Source organism: Dendrobium catenatum, unplaced genomic scaffold, assembly GCF_001605985.2.
Source record: "Dendrobium catenatum unplaced genomic scaffold, ASM160598v2 fragScaff_scaffold_772, whole genome shotgun sequence".
Taxonomy (NCBI): Eukaryota; Viridiplantae; Streptophyta; class Magnoliopsida; order Asparagales; family Orchidaceae; genus Dendrobium; species Dendrobium catenatum.
Window position 1 is genome coordinate 602,578 of NW_021319234.1, and position 19,101 is coordinate 621,678.

At 38.0% G+C, this 19,101-nt stretch overlaps 1 protein-coding gene across 11 annotated transcripts in view; it reads left to right on the plus strand.

The window, feature by feature from the left end:
- LOC110101720 (light-mediated development protein DET1) overlaps positions 1-19,101 on the plus strand; it is a 46,403-nt gene that overhangs the window by 17,554 nt on the left and 9,748 nt on the right. For all 11 annotated transcript variants that reach the window (XR_002303742.2, XR_003701396.1, XR_003701395.1 and 8 more), the window contains exons 5-8: positions 14,776-14,844; positions 15,105-15,161; positions 15,287-15,367; positions 15,453-15,617. Coding sequence is in view for 8 of the 11 variants with exons in the window: in XM_020829735.2 (XP_020685394.1) it covers positions 14,776-14,844; positions 15,105-15,161; positions 15,287-15,367; positions 15,453-15,617 (372 nt within the window). In the remaining 3 variants the exon portion in view is untranslated. The remainder of the gene's footprint in view (positions 1-14,775; positions 14,845-15,104; positions 15,162-15,286; positions 15,368-15,452; positions 15,618-19,101) is intronic.

Sequence of the window (19,101 nt, forward strand, 5' to 3'; positions counted from 1 at the left end):
GAAGAGGATGAGCAGATTGGAAGAATCCTTAAGCTAATGAAGTTAGTGGAGGTATTGCCAGTAATACTATTGTTATTTTTGTTGAGTGTGTGAAGGTGCATATAGAAGAATATCTTGTTGGCTCTAATGTATGTTCTCTATGTCGCCAACTAGGACATCATATGAGGACTTGCCTCAACTCTACATAAACGTCCACACTAGATGCTAAGTCATGAAGAGCTTTATCTTAGAGAAGTTTTAATGAAGGTGTGGGCTCCGAAAATTTGCACCCCGGCCTCCCCGTGCCCGTGCTTTGCTACTTTCTCGCTTTCGGGGGGAGTTTTAACAGATTAAGTTTCGGGGAAAATTTTGGGAAGGAAGATTAGGTTTGAAATAAGACATTACCCAGAGATTTCACCCTCATTCTGCAAGGATTTTATGATCTGAGTTCTGGTTTCCTATAGGCGTAAGCCCCTATAGTTACATACCCCTCTCGATCACGAAAGAGAACTTTTGATTAAGGCCAGTCGTCAGTGAATACGTCGTATCCGTAGATATGCGGTATCCGACATATAATAACAACATGGGTTTTGTGTTTGAAAATTTGATATTTAAAATTGAAAAATTCACATCTTGCACTTAAAGCGGATGGTGGGGGGAGTGATGATGAGCTTGATCAAGATCCCATGGTTCCGTCGTCCCGGACCATGTTGGTCCTTGATCTACTTAGTCAGAGGAGATAGTCAACCCAACCTGATAAAAGGATCATTGTCAACAACCATGGGTTGCGTCGTTCAAGGGTACCTTGTAGAGCTGGTGTCGATGTTTGTCTAAAGAGACAAACTTGAATCCACCGTAGCTAATAGAGGGCTTTGTGCCCTATCGATTTTATTCTATTGATTCATTGATTAATGATTTAATACATTGAGGAGCATACGGGCACTGACCATACCGTAATATAATGATGCCATTTTGCGGCGAACCACTCGATTCAGAGGGTCTCAGTCATAACCGTTTACTTGTGGTGCCATTTAGTGGCGAAACCCTAGGTGTGGTGCCATTTGACGGAGAAACCACCAGTTATAAGACACATTCCACATCCTTACTGACAACAAACAGATTGAGAATGAATCTTAGTAATGTTTTAGACTAGACATTAACTCTGTGTGAGCTGGAGTAGTTTTCAGATTTGTCTATCTCAGCAAACCTTTGCGGAGGGTGGATGTGTATTTGTTTTAAGTATTTGATGATTTATTTCATTTTAAATATCTTGAATTTTGGTATTTTTAAAATTTCAAATTTTATGGGCATTTGGGGGTATTTTGAATGGTTGTGGTCCCCTCCAGTTGAGATGAGCGTTCAACACAGCCATCATCGGGGAATATATGGTCATTTGAAAATATTTGTGTTTTGTAGAAGTTTGAGGGCGTTTGAAAATATATGATCCCCTCCGGTTGAGATTTATATTAAACACGGCCATCATCAGGGACATATGGGTTATATTTCTGTTGATTGAATATTGTGAACTCCGTCTGCTTGCCAACAGAGGATCAGATTCGAATCTACATTTATTTCTTAACCCGCACGGAATCCTTAGACGTCACGTGTGTACCTACAATACGCTCACCAGGGTCTACGTGGGTAGATGCTATTGGATGTCTCTCATACGATGCATTCATATGTATGCATAATACGATTTTTTAAATATAATTGTAGTGTTGAATGACATACTAGAGTGAAACCCTTTGCTTATTATCAATGCATACGAGGATATTCTTGAAATGCACGTATAGAGGCCCTTAGATATACACATACGATGCATCTATATGTTAATGTATGATGATATGCTTATATGACCTATTATGCCTATTACAAATAATGTATGAGGGGGGCATTTTAAGATGTTTGCATGCTGTGCAAATGGGTGTTTGGCTGCATAAGTGACTATTGTTGCTGAATGGGCGGGGCTTTATTTCAGGCTTTACTGACGCCTTTTATATGCTTATATGAGTTTGCAGATCTGGTGGCGTGGCTTCGTGCTTCAGCGACATGTGGTTCACACTACTGATTCCTTGCTTTTGCTTACAAGTGAATCGTAGCGTTATCATTTGATTGTCGCGAGGCACTTCGTTGTTCTGATGTAGGCTCCCTTTTCTCGTTCATCAGCAGGTCGCATATTGTTATATTGCTTTATCCCTGACTCGTCACAAGGGTAGGACATTGAGTTGAGGGGCTTGATCTTCGGGTCTTCATTTGAGTGACGCGGCATATTTTTGGGAGCCCTTATATTTTTGAAGAGATGATAGAATGAGACATTTTATCTCTCTTATATCTTTTTTTTTTCTTTAAGTGCTTATTCTTTGACTCTACACTATCAATAATAAACCATTCATCTTTACGTGGTTAATGTCGTAATTGGGACCTTCCGCTAATAACAAACCAACTCGCTTCTTTTAGCAGTTTGCAGATACCTGCCGTTGTTGGAAGTCTTCAGGATCTCTGTAGAGACGATTTGATGAAAGAACTTCTCAACTGATCATTCTTTGATTTTACAGGATCATTCAATTATGTGTACTTCACGTCATAGTCGAGGTCTTTCTTTGATGATGTGTCAGTGAGTTTTCTCTGTACATCGAGTTACCTTGGTACCCTACCGTCACAATCATATTATTTTGGGATTATCAATTGAAGGATTTAATTGTACTTGATCAACAAAATTATCATCTATGATAGGGTGAATACACCTTCATTCTTATAAGGGATCACCATACTTGCAGCCATGGTTTAAAATTGCACAATATGAGGCTCGCCTTGAGGCCCGCCTTTGCGCAATTTCAGTAAAAAACGCCTCGATGCTTACGCCTTGAGTTTTTTTTTATGAGGCTTGCGCCTCAACTTGGTTGAGGCCCGCCTCGCCTCACTGGCATGAGGCTTATGCCTCACGCTATATATATTAAAACTTACATAAATCTTGAAGTAAATGCCCGACATTGGACTCTATAGGAGAGGAGGAAGGGGAGAGAGCAGTTCACCATACTGACGATTCAAATGAAGAACCCCTTAGTGATGACAGTGCTGATGACTTATGAGTTTTTATGTGATATGTTATTGCTATTTATTTTTGGAAATTGGAATTATATCTTAATGAAAAAAATACTGGGATTTGGAAAAGATAGAATTTTGAGTTGAATTATATTTCATGTTGTCTTATTATTGAGATATTTTGATTTCACTTCATATCTTATGTTTTTTTATGTTTTATATTATTCACTCATTAGTATATAAAAAATTTATCATATTATGTTTACGCAATCTTTTGATTTTGAGGATTACGCCTCAAAACGCCTTGAGGCTTACGCCTCGCCTCACGAATGAAAAACGCCTCAATACCCGAATACGCAATTTTAAACATTGCTTGCAGTATCTCAATCATCGTTGTTGTAGGTGTTATATGTATTTGTGTCCTCAGAAAATTCTCCGTACTTACAACATGTCAATCGCCACTGCTATAGGTATTATACGTGTTCGTTTTAGTTATCAGACGTTGATTGTAGGCATATTTGTTTACTCATTTGTATGCTAACACCGACTGTTGCATGTTGTTGATTGTAGGCATATGTCTTCAATAGTTGTTTGTAGGTGTCATATGTACTTGTGTCCACATGAGATTTATCGTACTTGTGATATGCCCACTGTTGTTATCCATAAGTATCAAATCAACTATCACTGCTTGTAGAGAATGTTCATGTTCACTATAATCTCCTGGACGTACTTGTAGGAGAGCCGTTGTACTTGCATCATATCCACGTTCATCATTCACACAGGTGGTCGTTGATTGTGCTTATTTGTAGCGACATATCTCCCATTATTAACTTCTAGTGTCGCCTTTTCCATCTACAAGCTCTGTTGGGGGATTTCATTAGTGCATGTGGAAGAAGTCCATGCATTCCGCAACTGTCTGTTGTTGCTTGCAAGTACAGGGCATTTGACCTCGTAGGGACTATTATAGGAATCTACTACATCTATTATGTATCAACCATCATCATTCATTGTGTGCTATGTATTCAGCCATTAATGATTGATATTTGTTTTGTAATTGTTGTGGATTGATTAACATTCATTGTTTGTATGCATCAAAGTCTTGTACATTACGAGTCCCCTGCTATTGATTTGATGTTTGTTAATATTTATTTGAAAAATAAAAATTATCATTTGACATTTATATTTTGATTATTATTATGCATTTTAGCATTTTAGGTTTCTGTTCCCTGCTGTTTAGTTCATGTTCAGTTCCCTGCATAGTTGTTCAAGTTTTGTGTATTTCTTTTCAAGTACATGTCCTCTGTGTTGCTGCTCAAGTGAAGTCTTTTTGTTGTTCATGTTCTGTATGTTTCAATCTAAATTTCGGCACCATCCCAGCATATCCCTCGTTTGGGGGAAATTTAGGGAGTTGGACCTTCCCATCTCGCTAAGAAAAGCGTGTATGGTATGTGTCCGTAAACATTGCGATAGAGGTCTTCAATCCCACCACGCTGAGAAAAATATGTATGGGTCTTCAGGATATATGTTATTTGCTGTACAGTACAAATTTCCTGTTATTCAGTCTCTGTGCATTTTACTTTGAATTTTGGCAGTATCCTGGCATATCCCCCATTTGGGGGAAATGTGGGGAACTGAGCCTTCCTATCACGCTAAAAAAAGAGTGTATAATAGGTGTTCATAGACACTGCGGCCATGGTGTTCAATCCCACCATGCTAAAAAAAGCGTGTATGAGTTTTCAAAGGTACCTCCTTTAAAGTTGTCATCGACATGCTATGAAAAGTGTGTATAGTGCCTACCTACCTCATCGAATGTGTCGCACCGGGTTTCCTCCTACCATGCTAAGAAAAGCATGTATAGGTGTCACACATGTCGAGGACAAGATTTCAAGTTCATAAGATTATACCTGGGCGGTCAGTGAGGTGTCGGTGACGGCGAGGTTGGGCACAAGACGGTCGAGGCATATGGACATTTAATTTATAATTAATTACAAATTAACTATAATTAATTATGTTTAATCTATAATTAATTATTTTAATTTAATTAATTATAAATTAGTTTTATTTAATTTATAGTTAATTTAAAACTAATTATAATTATTCATATTTAGTTATAATTAATTATATTTTATTTTAAAATTAATTATAAATCAATTTGATTTGATTTATAACTAATTATATTTAATCTATAATTAGTTATATTTAATTTAAAACTAATTGTAAATCAATTAAATTAAGCAGAGTTTGAGCATGGTTTAGACAATATTTAAATAGGATTAATGCAAGAAGGCTCGGGCTGGGCGAGATTATGCAAGATTTAAGTAGGATTTATGCTAAATCCTGTTAAAATAGGATATAAGGAATTGTTAAATGTCGCAGCCGAGTTAAATCATCTATTTTCCTCTTTTACATTAAATCCTAGATTTACTAGATCATGTTGCTCGACGAATTTAGGGATTCAGCCGAAGAAGTGCTCGGAAGGAAGAAGGTTACCTTCATTGCGAGCAAGCTCTTGTCGTTGCCTTCGATCGAAATGTCATAACTCCCGATTCGACATGGAAAGGGAAACATCGTCGAAGGAGCGAAATCGGCTAGCAACGAAAGAGGCGTAGAGATTAGAAGTTGAAGTAGTCGGAGGGATTAGGTTGGATGAGGAAGAAAGATGATGGATCGACGTTGGCTAGGGTAGTCAGTTGGATCGACAAGGTGAGATCGTGGATTTGCTTTGGGCAGAGATGACAGAGCTTTTTGCGAATGGGAGAGGAAGGAGAGGGCTTCATTTCTTCGGTATTTAACGACGAGCAAAGATCTGTGTGAGGTAGCAAGATGACGTGCGAAGAGCGGCGGGATCAGTGTCGACATGTGTAGGACGTCCGAGTCACAGGATCTTCGCGATTTGGGCACGATTTCGAAGTGCTCTGTTTGGCGTATATGTATGAGGGTAATTTTTTTTTTTCATTCTTTTACTACAACATACAGGTCAACATAAGGATCTACTAACAAAGTTGGATAACGTAAGGTGATTGAATTTGGTGCATTATCTCTTAGTAATGATTAACCAATGTGGAATACAGAACCACGAGTCCAAGCCCCTACTTAACAAGAGTTTAAGGATTCTATTGAGCTTGATAAAGGGAATGGATGGTTGGACGGAAGTTCAAATTTAGAATTGGTAAGCTTAGAGTTTACCTTTAAATTTGAAGCAAGAGGAAGGAAGAAGTTCTTCAGCAATACTTTCACCTTCCCAAATTACTTCAAGCCACTCAACTTGAAGTTCTATATGTAAAAATCAAACTCTTGTTGTGGCTTACGCATAGAGCGCTTTCATGCATGCCATTTGCCCTAACCTTTCCTTCTTGCCTTCAAGCCCTTTCTCACCTAGTCTCGCTCTTTCTCTATTACGCTCTCACTCCCGTGCTCTCTTTCTTTTGGTCTCCCACCCCTCACTTTCTTCAAACAAGAAAATTGGCTCCATAGATTGGTTACCATTACCCCCCAACAACCACCACCAAAAGCCAATTTAGTTTAAGCCACTCAACTTCAAGGTCTATTTGTAAAGATCAAATTCCTTGGTGTGCTTATGCGCAGGCTGCTTTCACACATGCCATTCACCCTTGCCTGCTTGTTTTACGCTTCCTTTCTCACTTAGTTTGGCTCTTTCTCTAGCACGCTCTTACTCCCGCACTGTCTTTTTTCTGACCTCCCTCCCTTCACCTTCTTAAGACATGAAAATTGGCCCCTCGGATTGTTTCAATTGAACCAACCATTAACACCCGCGTGCAACACATACACACACCCACACCGCCACCCAAAAAAAAAAAAAAAAAAAAAAAAAAAGCGTCAAATTTGTTCAAGCCACTCAACTTCAAAGTCTATCTATAAAGATCAAACTCCTTGTTGTGGCTTACGTGCATGCCATATGCCCTCACCTTGCCTGGTTGCTTTCGTTCCCTTTCTGATGTAGTCTAGCTCTCACTCTTGCACTCTCATTGTTTCAGTCTCCCAACCCTTGCCTTCTTAAGACATAAAAATTAGCCCATATGATTGTTTCAATTGAACGAACCATTACATCCCCCCCCCCCGCTAGAGCGCACTCCACACTAGAATTTTCTTTTTTCTTATATTTTAAATATATTTATGTCTCTGAAATTTATGAATGAATAAAATAGTAATGTAATTAGTTTGAGTAATTAATCTACTAAATTCAATTCACTCTTAATGATTCGATCAAATTTTAATTTATCCATAATAGTTTTTATTTGGGTCTTTACAGAAGATTGTGTTAGACCGGTGTACTGGATCGGTCCATACGGGACCGGCTCACCGGCAACAAAGGCGGAAATCCTCCGCCTCCTATACATGCCGATCGAACCGTCATGACCAAAAGAGCTGTTTAGGAATGTTTTTTGAGGGAGTTAGGAGGCAAATTTGAATGTAGGGATTGTTTAGAGATTTCCTTGTGGATTGTATGCATTTTTTTTTTTTTTGGATTGTATGCATTAAATAATTTGTTTTCTTAGAATTAAAGCATCTTAAATTTGGTTGAAATTTGAGATATCTTAGATTTTTTTGGGCTCTAGCGACTTCTAGAGATTTGGGAGAGATGGATCCTCCTCTCGAATATAGGATCAACTGTATCTTGTTATTTTCTTTCGTTCTATTTGATTCTTGTAATAAAATTATTGTTTTCTCTTGTTTTCGGTGGAGTTTTGAGGAAAGTTTTCGCTGTTTTATCAAAGATTGATAGAGATTCTTGATAACTTCAAGTGTTTCCTATCAAATTGGTATCAGAGCAATTTTCTATGCTGAAATAGAAGTCTTCCTCATCGATTTCTGCTGTGTTTTCTTCTTCGATCTTGCTATTTTTTACTGTTTGGAGGCCATTTTCGCTTCAAACTTGTTTCTCTTTGCTGTTGGAGCCTGAATCCAGGTTCCCATGACTAGAAGAAAAGTAGAAGTATTGGAAGGGGAGATCAGACAAATGAAATCTGAAATTTCAGATCTACAAACTCAAGTTTTAGAATTAAAAAAAGATATTTCAGCCATCCATTACAAGTTCAATTCGAAATTTTCCATGGAGGAGATGTTGAAGAAAGTGCTCAAGTGCCAAACCAAAATATCGTCGTCGGAGGTGAGGGAAGGCGCCAACAGCCAAGGAAGTGGGGAAAACCCTAAGTCGATTAGACAAAGGGAAGATTAAGAGGTGAAGATTTTAGTGGGAACAGAAAAAATGCCTCCCCTAAGGCTTCCTAGGGACTAGTCGGGTAAAGGGTATGTGGAGAGGAGTGAGGGGATTGGGCATGAGTGGAGGAGTGTTGAATTTAAAAGAAGAGGGGTTGAGTTTGAAAGACGAGGACTTAATTATGATCGAAGAGATGTCAAATTTGAAAGGAGAGGGGTTGAATATGATCGAAAGGGTGCTGAATTTGAAAGGAAGAAGGTGGGCTTGTGATGAAAGGTTTGGGTGCGAGCGAAGGAGAGATGATTGGCACAATTTGGGGGAACCACCTACTTGGGGAATGAGAAATTTTGGAGGAAGCAGGGTTGACGGAGGAGATCTGAGAATGTGGAAACTGAAGATGCCTATTTTTGAGGGAGATGATGCACATGGGTGGATCTACAGGGTGAAAAGATACTTCACTGTCAATAGGTTGACAGAGGAGGAGAGATTGACGGCTGCTGGCCTATGTTTGGAAGGGAAGGCTTTGACTTGGTACTAATGGAGAGACATGCGATGATCCATACGGAGTTGGGGGGAGTTCAAGGATTGCATGTTAGAATGATTCTGAACCACCATAAGAGGAGACTTTTACGAGCAGTTCTTCACCTTGACCCAAGATGATTCAATGATAGAGTACCGGGAGAGGTTTGAGTATCTTATTAGCCGATTAGACCGCCTTTCTGAGACCGTGCTAGAGGGGAACTTCATGAAGGGACTGAAACTAGAGATCTGGGCAGGAGTTAGAGCGATGAGGCCTCGTGACTTGGAAGAGGCTATGGAGCTAGCTCAGTTGGTGGAGGCTCAGAGGCATCTGGAGAGAGAAATGGGAGGCAGCAGCTTAGTAGGCTCATACAGGATGACTAACACCTTATTGACATCCAATGAGCCAACACCGGGTACTCTTCGGAGGATTTCGAAGGAAAATACTACAGAAGGAAGACCTAGGGACAACTTTCAGAAGATCACATAAATGAAATTATAGTAGAAGAGGGCGAAGGGGCTCTGTTTCAGGTGTGACGAGAGGTATACTCTGGGGAATAGGTGCAAGGACCAAACTCTTCAGGTTCTTATCGTTTGTGATGACGAGAGAATGGAAGAGGGTGTCATCTTTCCACCTTGCAGATAAGGTGGGTCTTTGGAAGGAGAGTATTGTTAAATCGGTCCACTGGACTGGTCCAGCCAGTTCATATGGGGCTGGCTTATGGGCAATAGAGGCGGAAATCCTTCGCCTACTGTACATGCCGTTCGAACCGCCAAGACCAAAAGAGTTATTTAGGAAGGTTTTTGAGGGAGTTAGGAGGGAAATTATAATGTAGGGATTGATTCTAAATTTACTTTTGGATTTTTGCATTCTTATTACTATTATTACTATTTTTTGATTGTATGCATTTTTTAATTTTTTTAAATTTTTGTATGCACTAAATAGTTTGTTTTCCTAGGGTTAGGGCATCTTGAATTTGGATGAAATTTGAGATCTCTAAGGTTTTATTGGGCTTTAGTGGCATCTAGAGATTTCGGAGAGATAGATCATCCTATCGAATTGAGGATCAACTATATCTTATTATTTTCTTCCGTTCTATTTGATTCTTGTAATAAAATTACTGTTTTTTCTGATTTTTGTTAGAGTTTGGAGGAAAGTTTTCGCTGTTTTATCAAAGATTGATAGAGATTCTTGATAACTTCAAGTGTTTCCTATCAGATTGCTGAATTCTCATTGTCGAGCTTGAAAATTTCTTACTCATTCTATCGTAGAGCAAACACTATTTTCATGTACTGGTGGGGGTGTTCTCCTGGGATGAAAGTATTCATAAGGACTTTTATGAGCTGTTTCTTTTACCTCATTGTTGAATGGTAAGTTTTAAAAATCTAATGTTGTTTGGCTTAGGCCTTGTATTTGGAATTGATATATCAAGAGTTATTTTTGCAGTATTGACTTTAAACTATTTCTTTCATTTTGATTTTCTATTTATTAAGTGCTTTTTGGAGCGAGATGGAGCACACGCATATACCCTAATATTATCCTTGTTAAATTTTATGTTATGAAAATTATGAGCAAGGAATTCACGACACTTCTTTATAGCTACTGTCCATGTTTCCATGATGAGTGTGACTTGCTGATGTGGGCAAGAGATCCGGGGGATGGGGCACCCGAGGACCTCCGCCGGCACGAAGGGCACGACACGCTCAATAAGGGGAGAATACGACGAGCGGAAGAACAAACTCTTACATTTTAAATCTAAGACAGACTTAGAAATTAAAAACAAATAAACCGACAACTACAAAGTGGGATTAAATGACTTTTAAATTCAAATCAAAATCAAAGACACCCTAAACTTGCTTCACTTAGAGAAGAAGGATACAGGTGGGGTGTAAACTTGCGGAGAGGCGAAATAGGTTAGAAGCCAAGACGAAGGTTGGAAAGAGTTCGCAAGATTTCCGGAGGGGATGAGAAAGAAGGTGGACAAAGCTCGCAAGCTTTTCCAAGCAAACCCGCAGGTTATAGCTTTTCCAAAAATAACATATCATTCTCTTTTTAAAACATAACAAACCTCTCATATTTATAGGTATGAAAGAGGGAATATAAACGGACACTACATTTAATTCCCATAGGAATCCAAACATCACAAGCCATAAAAAGCCCCCTTGCTTTTCACGGAAAAACAACCCAGCCCAGGAACCGAAGGAGCAACCACGGGAACCAAAGGGACCGCATGGAACCGAGGCGCCAAAAGCCACGAGAAGGCCCCCAGTTCGGAAAACCAGCAGCCACCGTGAGAACCAAGGAGCCATAGCATGGGAAACAGCCAACCCGTGGAAGCCAAGGAGCCAAGGCATGGGGAAAACAAACTTCCTTGGGATTCCAAAAGCCATTTTGGAATCCCAAGAGACAACTTAAATTAAGACATAAAAAACTATAAAAGTTACATTAATTAAAAGATAATTATGAATTAAAATGTTAGCTAATAATGAGCTAACCCTTAGTTCAATAAGTGATCTAAAGATCAGCTCATAAATGAGCTAAAATTTCAGCTCAATTTTGATTGAGCTTGTAAACTCGAGGGAAGCCAAAATTGATTTATTTTGGACATGAGTTGACCCCCCTTTGTCTACATTAGACTCCCCTTCTTACGAACTCATCTCCCGATGAGTTAGCTTTTGGTTCTCTTGAGAAGGTGAAGACGGTGCATCCAATTTATTGATCAAATCTTCATACTTCTGCATGATCTCATCTCGTTCTTTCAGAAATCGATCTTGTAAACGCTGCTTTTTCTTGAAGTACCTTTCTGTACGTAGGTGCATCCATGATTGAAGTTTGTACAATTCATACTCCAGAGGATTTGTTGACTTTGATGGAATCCACCTATCCATAGGATCTTCAATTTCATCTAGTTTGCTTTCTTCTGTCTTTTTGTCTTTTTTCATTTTTTTTTGACGACTGAAACAAGACTAAAAAAATTTAACCTAAACTTAGACTGACAATAAGACTCACGACAAGACTTACAAGACTCACAACTTGACTTGACTTGACAAAACAAAACTTGACAACCAAATCTAAAACCTAGGATTTCCTAACTTGCTCTGATACCAAATGATGCGGGCAAGAGATCCGGGGGATGGGGCACCCGAGGACCTCCGCCGGCACGATTGGCACGACGCGCTCAATAAGGGGAGAATACGACGAGCGGAAGAACAAACTCTTACATTTCAAATCTAAGACAGACTTAGAAATTAAAAAAACAAATAAATCGACAACTACAAATTTGGATTAAACGACTTTTAAACTCAAATCGAAATCAAAGACACCCTAAACTTGCTTCACTTAGAGAAGAAGGATACAGGTGGGGTGTCAACTTGCGGAGAGACGAAAGAGGTTAGAAGCTAAGACGAAGGTTGGAAAGAGCTCGCAAGATTTCCGGAGGGGATGAGAAAGGTAGACAAAGATCGCAAGCTTTTCCAAGCAAACCCGCAGGTTATAGCTTTTCCAAAAATAACATATCATTCTCTTTTTAAAACATAACAAACCCCTCATATTTATAGGTATGAAAGGGGGAATATAAACGGACACTACATTTAACTCCCATAGGAATCCAAACATCACAAGCCATGAAAAGCCCCCTTGCTTTTCACGGAAAAACAATCCAGCCCAGGAACCGAAGGAGCAACCACGGGAATCAAAGGGACCGCACGGAATCGAGGTGCCAAAAGCCACGGGAAGGCCCCCAGTTCGGAAAACCAGCAGCCACCATGAGAACCAAGGAGCCACGGCACGGGAAATAGCCAACCCGTGGAAGCGAAGGAGCCAAGGCATGGGGAAAACAAACTTCCTTAGGATTCCAAAAGCCATTTTGGAATCCCAAGAGACAACTTAAATTAAGACATAAAAAACTATAAAAGTTACATTAATTAAAAGATAACTATGAACTAAAATGTTAGCTAATAATGAGCTAACCCTTAGTTCAATAAGTGAACTAAAAACCAGCTCATAAATGAGCTAAAATTTCAGCTCAATTTTGATTGAGTTTGTAAACTCGAGGGAAGCCAAAATTGATTTATTTTGGACATGAGTTGACCCCCCCTTTGTCTACATCACTTGCATTTTTCCAAGCACTTCCATATATGTACATGATACTTCCTGCATATGCAATATGGCACCCACTTGGTCAATTCCATATATGTATTTGGAATTGATATATCAGGAGTTATTTTTGCTGTATTGACTTTAAACTATTTCTTTCATTTTGATTTTCTATTTATTAAGTGCTTTTTGGAGCGAGATGGAGCACACGCATATACCCTAATATTATCCTTGTTAAATTTTATGTTATGAAAATTCTGAGCAAGGAATTCACGACACTTCTTTAAAGCTACTGTCCATGTTTCCATGATGAGCGTGACTTGCATTTTTCCAAGCACTTCCATATATGTACATGATACTTCTTGCATATGCAATATGGCACCCACTTGGTCACTTATTTGATGGCAATTGATCAAAGCCTCCATAAAAAAAATTCTAGATCCTTGGCAACACCTTTTTTTTTTTTGTTTTTTTTTGTTTTTGTTTTTTTTTTAACCAAAACATAAATTAATTACTCAATCAACAAAGGTTACAACAGCTACAAAAGGGAAACAAAGTAAAAGAAAACAACAAGAATTATAGGCGAAAAAAGAAAGCTCAGAAGACGGCCGAGGCTCCCAGCGACCCAGTCGCCACGCACGGACCGTCCAATAAAAGGTTCGAGCCTGACTCGGCTCGAAAGTTCGTTGAGCCACTCGATTAAATTAAAATGTATTAATAATTAATTTAAATTAGCATTATATAATTATTTTAAATTAATTCTATATTAAAATATAAAAATAATAAAAAAAAAACACTAAATTTTTTACTTTAAAGTTTAAAACTAAGAAATGGAGCTCGAGTTTTCTAAACGAGCTTGAGCAATCGAGTAGAGCTCGAGCCTATGATGTTTTTAGCGAGTCGAGCTTGAGCTTAGTAAACGAGCTTAAGTCGAGCTCGAGCTCGAGCTTAGTAAACGAGCTCAAGTCGAGCTCGAGCTCAGCAACAACTAAACAAGCTTAGTTCGATCAGGCAGATACTCGACTGTTTTACACCCCTAATGCTAGTATAGCTGCACCCGGTTCACAAGGTTCATCTTACAGGTTCTTGGTAATGTTTGAGGTGCATAATTTCTCTTTTTAGCAGATTTTTTGCATGATGTGTATCCATGGTCTCTAGGTCACAATAGGGTATCATATATGCACATGATAAATTTGTTATGTTTTTTTACAAAACCATATTCTGAATTTACAACAAGTGCACTTGTTGCAATTTGATTTCCTAAAAAGTTAGAAACAAATAAAACATTCTTAACTTTTTGGTACCCTACTTTTCAGCTTAACCATGTGCATGCTCATTTTATGAATTTAATTGTTTTGTTTATCTATATGAATTTATGATAGAATGTAGAACTGCAACATTATTAGCTAGAAGTGTTTAATCCCATGCCCAGAGTATTTTTGTTTTTGTTTTTCTTGGATTTGGAACCTCCAAACTTCAACATTACTTATAGGATCCCTCCTTAATCATACTCATGGCCAGAACATCCCTTAAAAATATGCTTTTATTTGAGGTGGTGCTCAATGCTGTTTCTCTCCTTTCTTATGTGTCAATATTGGGACTTGTGGCATAAATTCACAAGGAGAATGTAAACTAGCTTGGTTAATTACAACTTGTTTTTTACTTTGTTATTAAAAGTGGACCTTAATTATTAGCAATTGTATTTTTTTTTTGTTTTTCTTAAAACAGTGCAAAACATGTTCTCTGTCCTGGGTAAATGATCAACCTGCTCATGTAAACATTTTATGGCACATGAATTGAGGTGCCATCATCTTAGGCATGTTAGAACTATGTGACGCTTATGCAGAGGCCCCCCTTGTAAATAATATCCTCCCTTTTAGGAAATTATCATCATTATGATTTTGATTTGGTGTTTCCCATATCCACTTATCTAATATTGATTAGAACTTTTTTGGTGCAGAGGATTCAACATCTGAAGAAAAAGTTTTATTTTCATTTTCAAGATTACATTGATCTAATCATGTGGAAGGTACTCATCTTGTCGTTTATATTTCTAGTTGCTTTACAACGACACTTCAAAAAATTTGAAGATTATGCTTATTACTCTTTGTTAAACACTTGTTTATTGCTTTGTCAAAACACTAACCTGTGGTTAAAATGCCATTTGAAGCCATGGACTAGATATTTTCAATTGCAAATGTTCTCCTTTTTTTTTAGCTTATCTTGATATTCTTCTAATCTTTAAGGATATGCTACCGGAATAATTTGCAATTTCAATAACTTCAACAGGTACAGTTTTTGGATCGTCATCATCTTTTAATCAAGTTTGGTAGTGTAGATGGAGTGGTAAGTACTTCTATGTACTCCTTGATTTGTAAATCTTGCATACGTAGTTCAAGCCTCCCTCATGCTTTACGGCATTTATTCCTTCGCTTGTTATGATGAGTTGACTAAATTTGTGTGCTTATTAGGTTTCTCGTACCACTGAACAACATCCATCTTTTTTCGCTGTGTACAACATAGAAAAAGCTGAAATTATCTCATTTTTTCAGGTCACATACTTTCACTCTAATTGTTGGTGTCTCATAAAAAATTCTTATGCGTGCTTTCCATTTATGCTCTGTATTTATTATGCAGAATTCCACAGAGGAGCTCTACTATTTATATGAGCAGTTTTGCGATCATTTTACGGCATCCTCAAGATCCTCTTTGCATGCAAATTTCATCTCTTCTCACTCAAACAATATCTATGCTTTTGATCAACTGTGTGTAATAAAAAATAGAGCAAGCAACTTTTTACAGGTAATGCTTACTCAGAACTGGGTGCACAAATTTCTTATACATTTGCAGTTGGATTTTTCTATTTTTTTTGCTTCTATGCACGTCTTTTGAGATAACTCAGCAGCTGGTATATTTCTTGTTGTCATCCTTTAAGTACTTTAAAGTAAAATTTTCCAACCATTAACACGTTTTTGGGCCTGTTCTATGAAATGTCCTTTTTTGGATTTATTAGTGGGTACCTATATTTTTTATGTATATGCGTGTTCGTTGGTGGAGTGATGACTCAGATTAGAAGAGTGTGTGTTTAGCTGTTAGGAGATGAAGATGACAACAACTCAACAGCTAAGGATCTCCTACAAGCTACGCGGGCGGTGGATAGTTTGTAGTCAGTTCATATAGACTTGCATGGATGTCGACACTGGAAGAGCAGAAAGTGAAAATACAATAGATGTTTTGAGGGGATTTGATTTTTAAACAAGACGCTGGTAAAATTACTTAAAAAAAGTCACAATAAAAATAAAAGAGAAGGATATACCAAGATGATAAAGGCATTATGGGTATATTGAACTATCTACAAAATACCAAAAAAAGCCACTTCTTATGCGTTGGTATTTGGAGCTAAAGTAGCAATGCCACTTGAAATTGAGTTGCCATCACTTCGAGCATCTGTTTATTACAACCTCACGGAAGAACAAAATGCTTGCTTATGAATGAAAGAGCTTGATGCACTAGATGAAGTCAGACTCCAAGCTCAACAAAATTTAAAAATTTATCAAGCAAGAATGATAGAATCTTTTGACCGTTTGGCACGCCATCGAGCATTTCAATAAGGGGAATTGGTCATGGTATTAAGAAGACTAATCATCCCACATCGAAAAATTGGTGGTAAATTCAAGCCTAGTTGGAAAGTTTTGTTTGTCATCGAGAAAGTGTATTAGGGAGAAGCCTATCAACTTATTGATCTGAACGGTTAAAAACTCATGCCACCAATCAATGATCTCTATTTGAACAAATGTCATACGGAAAGTGTGCCCAGGAAAATATTGTACTTAAATTCTCATGCACAAAAAAAAAAAAAATGTAGGAACATATTGTCATATGTATTTTATTCAAACCGGGAGAGTTGGTGATTATCCGTTTAAGGCGGGAGCGATTCAATCCTGGAGCTTATTCAAAATTAAGCAGAAAGAAAATTGGCCCAGTTGCTATTCTCAAACAGATCAATCCAAATACATACATTGTGGACTTACCAGAACACATTCACACTGCCTCTACATTTCATGTCGTGGATATCTCACGTTACCGCGCACCGGATGATGCACAAACAAGCTTTTCTTCATCAGTCTGATGTTTCTGTCGCAGGGGGAGTATGATGCGGTGCAATAAGCCATCATGGTCCCGGTTATCTATAGTTATTCTGCTCCTATAGTTATTTTGCATAGTTTATATAATTTCTTACCGCTAAGCATTCTGTTATTAGTTGCCAGCCCACTACTATAGTTTCTATTTTGAGCATATGATAGTACAAAACTTCTTCTTCTGTCATTTAGCTATTTTCTGCAAGAGGAAGAACCCTCTTGATAGTGAATGTTTTGTATATCTTCTCCCTTCGGAGAAGATGAAAGTAGTTTTTGCTGATAATACAATTTCAGGTTCAGGCCTTTATCCTTTTAGTTCTCTGTTTTTCCTCTCTGAACCTGCTTCTTCCGCTGAATACCACATCACTTCACTTGAAATTCATACCAGTTACCCGGTATCATCCTATAAACAAGTTCCATAGTGCATGACAGATCCAACTATCTATTAAGTTTGGGCCAAACCAGCCATTTTCTTGTGTTGGATTTTCCATGATGATGTGATGGCGTGCATTAGAGCCTTACACCTGATTTCTTAAACAAGCTATTTTTGCAATTACTAAAATTCCTAGGATTTCAAACCAAAATAGATATGATGAGGGTAATAATGATGATGATTGTAAGTGTGCATGTCACTATGAATATACGGGCGTCTGGTATTTCAGTTCACTCATATGATCACTTCTTTTAGAGGAAAAGAATCAAAATGGTTTATTGACTCTCGATGAAGGATCAAAATGGTCCCCAACTATATTAAATAATAATTTTGTCCTCTCACTTCCTTAAAGAGGAACTAAAATAGTCCCACCATGAGACTATTTTGGTTCCTCTTTAAGGAGTTGAAGGACCAAAGTAGTCCTTTAATATAGTTGAGGATCATTTTGGTCATTTATCAAGAGTCAATAGACCAATTTTGTTCCTTTTTTCTTTTTGTCAGATTTTTTATTTTCTATTTTTATGAGTGACTTTGCTTAGATGCATCTTTTTTGTTATTTTCATGTGCACATCAAGCCAATGGATTGTATGATTGAAGAATATATAGGCTTCTTTTATTTCAGTTTACTCATCTATCTGATCACTTCTTTCAGATTTTTTTTTTAACAAGGGACTTTGTGTAGATGCATCTCTTATGTTAGTTTCATGTAAAAATCAAGCCATTAGATTATGTGATAGATATATTGCTTGAAGTCTATTAGATGCTGAGAGTGTTTGAAATAGAGGAAAGTTTTTTTAGCATGGATGCTCTATATTGAGCATTATCTAATGATTCATAACAAGCTTTTGGTTAGGAGTGTCACAATGGGGTTTTAGGTCGGGTTCGGGTCCAATCGGAAATTGACCTGCTCTTAATACTCTCAAAAATTTTAGACTTGAACCCGAGCCGCTGACTTGAAACAAAAGCTGTGAACTTCACCTCCTTCAACAATGATGGGTCACGGGAGCTTGCTCGTTGCTACGGTAAGCTTCCTTCTCTCATTTCGCATGCTTCTTCGGCCAAAAGTTACATTCGGCTCGCATGCTTCTTTAGCCAAATCCCGTAACCGCCCCTCCGAACTTCACCTTCTTTAGTCAACGACGACGGGAGCTCACTCAATGCGACGATAGTAACCTTTCTTCTATTTCACATGCTGCTTCGACCAAATCCCATAAATCCACCCGATTCGAGTCAAAATTGGGTTAATTTTGGGTCGGCGGGTTGATCCAAATCTGACCTTTTTATTAAATAGGTCAACCCAAAACCGGAATTTCCGGGTTGGTTTGGTGGGTCGGGTCAATTTTGGACACACTTACTTTTGGTGCAGCATGTGGATAAAATATGAACAATAAGAAAAAAGAAACATGAAGGAATTGGATGAGCTACTCTTTTTCAAGCCATTTGCCACAGTATGTATGTACGAGGAAAATGGCCTTTGGAATGGAAGGTCAACTTCTTAAAGCATGCGATCATATGCATCCTGTACTGTATGTTAATTATTGATATTGCATCCTGACATGGTGCTTAAATACATGATTTGGTTGTACATAAAGAATTGTCATATAAAGAAAAGTAAAACGCAGGCGGAGAATTCCATTTATGGAGTAGGATATCTTTTTCAGAGAAATGAATGGTTGAAATATTTTGATGTAGAACAGATATGTGTGTGGGGGGG